The sequence below is a fragment of the Diabrotica virgifera genome, chromosome 3 (genome assembly GCF_917563875.1).
Source record: "Diabrotica virgifera virgifera chromosome 3, PGI_DIABVI_V3a".
NCBI lineage: Eukaryota > Metazoa > Arthropoda > Insecta > Coleoptera > Chrysomelidae > Diabrotica > Diabrotica virgifera.
The window spans coordinates 97,839,633-97,845,975 of NC_065445.1; the positions used below are offsets into that span (position 1 = coordinate 97,839,633).

Below are 6,343 nucleotides of genomic sequence, written 5' to 3' on the forward strand. Positions count from 1 at the left end.
ATACCACTTTTGTAAATTTTGAAGCCAGGAAATGCGTCTTCTTCCCGGTCCTCTTTTACCATTTACATACCTTCCCTTGGAGAATCAGTTGGAGAAGGCCGTAACGTTCTTGATTTCTCATTACATGTCCTAGATATTCTAATTTTTTTGTTTTGATGGTTATGAGAAATTCACACTCTTTCCCCATTCTACGCAGGAATTCCACGTTAGTAATTCGGTCAACGCAGGATATACGTAAGATGCTCCTATAACACCACATTTCGAAAGCTTCGAGCCGATTCATAGATGTAACAGTTAGTGTCCAAGCTTCCATTCCGTAGAGCAGAACTGTGAATATATAGCATTTCAACAGACGGTATTTTGTTTTTAATGATATGTCTCGACTGTTGAAAATGGGTCTCATTCTAAAGTATGCTGCTTTCGCTTTTATTATTCGCTGTTTAATTTCTGAGTAGTCCCATTCGCTATTTAAATTCGTACCCAGATATGTATATTCTCAACTCTTTCGATATTCTGTTGGTTGACTGTAAGTTGAGCGTTTAATATTGTGTTTAACGATACTCCACTTTCTCCAAAATATATTTAAAAGTCTCTTGAGTCATTCTCATATACTGGAAGAATCGTTCATTATCTTTTAATTTTTGAAATAGATGATGATATTCTCCATAAATTAATATTTCTCGATAATAGGATGTACATCAACTCTCTTTCTTTTCAGTTTAGTCAAAACAGAATCTAAAGCAATTATATCATCATCGGAAGACGACATTTTGCTACAAGTAGCAGACGCAACTGCCAGATTTGAACGATCTCTCTCGCTTTTACCCCTCTTCACTGTGTTACCATACCCGCGCGCGAGAACCGCGTGGTTTGCCCGCTAGCGGAAACCGCTTTCACTATGTGTGCCGCCCTAGGCTAGAGTGTCTTCCGTCGAAAAGCACGTGGGCTATCTGGTTTCGTGTGATTCCGTCATTTGACACCCAGGTTACTTTATGTATATCTTTTCTTTGGAACTAGAATTAGAATAGGATATCTAATTACCTAGTATTATAAATAAACTTTATTACGTAAAACACGTAGGGTAGGGTCTATACGTATACCTATCGTCGATAGATATCGATATTAATAATACTATTGTAATATACGACAGCCGGTATCAAAATAATATCTTCTTCTTTTGACATAATAATCCTGGATACGTCTTTGCCTGTCTGCCTATATCCTCCTGGGTTTTATTAGGATCTAAGGATTTTTCCTGGCTAGATAGGTCAGATCAAAGTACCAATATTTTTCTTTGTTCGAGTCGTATCTTCGATATAGTCTTTCTTTTTGGGGTTCTGGTACAGCTGCCTAATCCGATGTTTGGCGTCAGAAGAACAACACATTGCAGAAGCTACTTCAAAGATCACAGGATTTTAACACTTCCTTCTTTATATATTTTAGAAACTGTTTGCTTAATTCGTAAACATCTACATGTCTTTCCAGCAAGACCTAATCATGACTATTCCACCAGTAATTCTACCTATGATGTCTATTTACCAATCCCGTCCACTGAGTTAGTAAAGAAATCTATATTATATTCTACAAAAAAAAACTATACAACCATCTCCCTCTACAACTTAAATCTGCAACATCTTTCCCCAAGTTCCGTAAAATGACAAAAGCCTATCTATCTAAAAGACCATATTATTCAGTAGAAGAGTTTCTTAATCGATAACTAAGAAATTACAGTACTCTTATGTACAACTAGTATTTTGATCTATGTTTGGGTGACATATGCAGCAGCTTAACTTATTAAACTTATTAAGGTAGATTATGCAATTTGTAATTTTTTTAAATTCCGTAATATATTGTTGTTGTTTTTGTTTTACGTCATTACTTTTTTATTTATATTTATATTGACGATTTATATAATTTTAGTAAATGGTGTTGGTTATTGTTTTGTTTTTTATGTCTCTTTGTAAGCTTTGTCCATAAAATTGTACAATTTTCCATAACAATAAAGCATATTTCTATTTTATAGACAATTGCTGCTATTAACAAATTAGTTTGGAATACAAAATATTGCCATTAATATAATGTTTTGTCTATTTTAGGATGACTTCCTAGATGTATTTGGAGACCCAGCAGTAACTGGTAAAATTGGAACGGATATCCAAGATGGAAAGTGCAGCTGGTTAGCCGTGGTAGCTTTACAAAGAGCAACATCGGCTCAAAGGAAGATTATGGAAGACCATTACGGACGTAACGAGGAAGAGTCTATTAAGATTATTAAAAACTTATACGAAGAATTAAATTTGCCATCGACATACGCAGTGTACGAAGAAGAAAGCTTTAATATTATTCGAACGCACATTCACCAAATCTCGAAGGGATTGCCGCATGATTTGTTCTTTAAAATTGTAAAAAAGATTTACAAAAGAGATTGTTAGGAATGTGTAATTGGTATAGAAAGTATGGAGATAGTTATTGTCAGTTTCAATCTGTTACGAAAATAATTAGTTACATGTATTTGTTGTAAGTCTTAAATTGAACATACTGAACGCACCTGAAGAATCACCGTAATTGGGGTATTTTTGGGGAGTTAATAATGGGTGCACACCCATTTAATCGGTGTAATATGATTTTACATATATATTTTTGCATTGGCATTATTTATGAAATTGGTTTTTTCTAATTAACCCTTACGCAATAAATTTATTACCATTTATTTATTACGTTATTGCTGCAGTGAGGGTCAGTGGTTCTTAATATGCGTTCACTATTGCTGCCAAATCCAAATACGAAAATTGTTCAAAGTTTGCTTAATTCTGTTTATGAAGTATTCTTAAGATCACAAGGAAAAAGGTTTTCCTGTAGCTGGCTGTATACCATATATTACAAAAAATCGGTGCCGCCCAAAATCCCGACAGCCAAAATCCCGACGGCCAAAACACCGACACGCCAGAATCCCGACAAGCCAAAATCCCGACATGCAACAATCTTCGCATAAGTAAAAATTCCGACTTTTGTTTAATACTTTTAATACAAAGTACTTTTGTTTAGTAACAAAAAATAAAAAACAGATGGTCATAAACAAAAAACAAGAAATAAATGTAATTATATGTTAAAAAGAAACTTATCAAACCTGTCGAGATTCTGGCGTGTCGGGATTTTGGCCGTCGGGATTTTGGGGTAGACCCCAAAAAATAGGTAAAATCCTCTGTAAAAGGTATATTTATTAAAATTCCCTAAAAATGGCACAAAAGCAGAACTAGTTTTCGATCTGAAACATTGACTATAATTGTGCCATCAGTGTACCATCTGACCCTCAATTGAATTGTTCACATGTTGAACGATCGTTGGCAACTCAACGTTCAGTTGCCAAAGATCGTTCAACATGTGAACAACTCAATTGAGGGTCAGATAGTACCCTGGTCCTAATTCATGTGTTATCTTATATCATCGTGATGTAAGACGAAAACTAGTTCTACTTTTGTGATGTAGCCCTTTTTAGGGAATTTTAATAAATATACCTTTTATAAACGATTTTACTTATGATCTTTTTGTGAAAAAGATCTTACTGTATATTTTAAATATGTAATTTACTTAACTCATTCGCTGCCTGTCAAGAAAATGGAACTCGCCTAGGGCCGTTCTGTTAAAAGGCGCCTGACTGATTGGCGCGTGAATGGCACCTGACTGAAGTAACCATATCACGCGCTGGAGTGTGATCGTCAGCGAATGGGTTAAATGACAAGTGGTTATAGATGTTTATACAGTCTAAATAAATACAGTGAGTTAAATATTGGGTCGAGCTCTCCGTGGGTAATAATAATTATTGGTTCAAAAGGATCCAAACTTGTCACGGGTTAGCTCTGCCGGACAATAGATTCAGTAAAACACAGGTTTAATTTAAATAAAAATATATTTTTGTAATCCAATACAATAAAATAACAACAAAATAGTATTCAATTCTCCGACTATTGTCTCCCTTTTGGCACCCATATCGAGCCGCTGTTGATGAAATCGGGTCTCAAGATATCGTTGGTAAGTTCTCTGCATAGTCGAATGATTCACATTCAATTGTCTTGCCACATACCTTTGGCTTGCTCCATTTTCCGGGAATGTAACCATCTGAACACACGTTCCATATTTTTTCATCGTTATTAAAAAATAGACTTCACTGTCAGGAGGCCAGTGTACCACGAAGATATCTCAGAAACTCTTTAGAAGACTACAACAGTTCACACAGTTCTTAAAACCATCAATTCTGCGAAGCTTCGTTTAATTCATTTAATTTAATTAACACAAAACAAATTAAAAGAAAATAGAGAAATATATAAAAAATATAGAATTTCCTAAATTTCGTGGGTGGCTCGTTTTCTTTGACGCGCAGTGTATTTGACCGAGAACTATTTTTTAAATAGCTTGAACGGTGCTAATTCATTTGAATTTTCTCATTATAATTTTGTGCATTTATTAGTGGAGTATAGACAAATAAGATTTTTTACTTGTCATAAAAGCAGAAGGTAAAGTCTAACAAGAGAACTAAAAGACTCATTAATATTCAGTTCATCGGGATGCTGTTGAAGGTGAAGTTATATGCATAAGGGATCATGCCATAAGACAGGTACATCCCTTGTTTATGGAATTTCACTCCTTAAACAATAGCACCCTGCTAAAAGCTGAACATTAATGAGTCTCTTAGTTCTCTTGTTTGACTATAACAATTTTCTTTGTTATCGAATATTTGGATCTGGCATTTATTATCTTAATATCTATCTTTTTCACATTTTTACAAATAACACAAATTATTTACGTAATAACACAAGTTATTACATACACTTTTATACCTATATAATTTCTATAAATGCTTTTTATATTAATATTTATAAACATTTAATTACATCAGTGATTCATCATTTCATTACATCAGTGATTATTTGTGTTTTGCGAATAAACTTGATTTAGCATGTTATATAAGAATTTTGTATTAGATATTTGGTTTATATAGAAAAAGTCCATGTTTCTCAGTGATTTGCTAGAATATATAATGCAATCCACAATTGAATACAAATTTTCTCGATAGACTGTTTCATTTTTTATGTTAATAAAAAATGTTTAATGTTACTTTTGCTTTTTTTATTATCCTATTATAGGTACTACGTATTTCTTCACAACACATTACTAGACTAGTATTATCAGAACAACAGTTCAAAAAATATAATAGAATACTGATATATGGATAACCGCAAGAGTGTTATCACTGTTAAAGACAGGTACACGAGGTGACCTCAATAATGATCAAGGAATCAGCTAAATCGATTTTTTTAAGTTGTGTCAATTTTAACTTGGTCCTTATAGAAAACGTAAAAATATGCAAAAGCACGTCAAATTTATTTGTGAAGGGGACTTTTGTAGACCAGTTTTCAACTAAATTACATCAACCCTCTAGCGGGGGCGGACGCAACCCGCAAAATCATTACTGGAAAGATGGGAAGTGTTGTCTACAGCTAGTTCCGTTTCCCTTCAGTGAGCTTTCATTTTTTCACGATTAGGCCCAGTGGCGGCGTCTGGTGTAAAATATTGGGGGAGCACACATAATATACATAATATTAAGATGAGAACTAAAAAGCCCTTGAGGCTTTTTAGTTATTTATATAGATACCCTATTTCCCTAGGTAAAATTTTTTGAGTGTCGTCAAATTGTAAAAATCAAAGGACCTATTTAAAAAATTACAATAAATAATGTATTTTATCGCCAACCGTCACTAAAGTTATTCATTATTGTACTCATTTGCGGCAGTAAAGTAACACTTTATTGTACTGAAAGAAGAATTTTACTTTACCTGCCGCGATTAATCGAGACTGAATGTAACTGGTCGATGGCAGTAATCGATTATTTATTTGAGGTAACTTACAATTTATTTACTTTAATTATTAAAAATATTGTACAAACTTTACAACATGGTTAATTAAATGTATGTCAAAAAGTGAAATTCTGTAGTATTTTGTAATTATATTCACATAAAATAAATCAAAACTTTACCGATTTAGTAATTATTCAATATTGATAACTGTCGATTAAAAATCGAAAGCGGCCATCATGCAAAAGTCATCTGTCATCATTGTAATGAAATTTTTATTACGTCTAAAATTTAAAAAAATTCTTAACTTGTAAATTGTAAGTGTTAAACCAATATCAAATTGTTGGCGATAAAATTTTATATGCACCACGTCAGTAAAGACTTTACTGACTTGGTACATAAATAACTATTATTGACTGAAAATTATAATTTAGTGTTTAAATGTTACAAGCAAGTTTTGTAAGGAAAGTCAAGTCGCCTGTTATTTTTTTAGA

General features: G+C 33.1%; 1 protein-coding gene across 1 annotated transcript in view; it reads left to right on the forward strand.

Moving 5' to 3' along the window:
* Positions 1-5,112, forward strand: part of LOC126881977 (farnesyl pyrophosphate synthase) — a 140,242-nt gene extending 135,130 nt beyond the window's left edge. The window contains exon 4 of the mRNA XM_050646728.1: positions 2,097-5,112. Within this exon, the coding sequence (XP_050502685.1) occupies positions 2,097-2,432 (336 nt within the window). The 3' untranslated portion in view covers positions 2,433-5,112. The remainder of the gene's footprint in view (positions 1-2,096) is intronic.
* Positions 5,113-6,343: the final 1,231 nt, after the last annotated feature.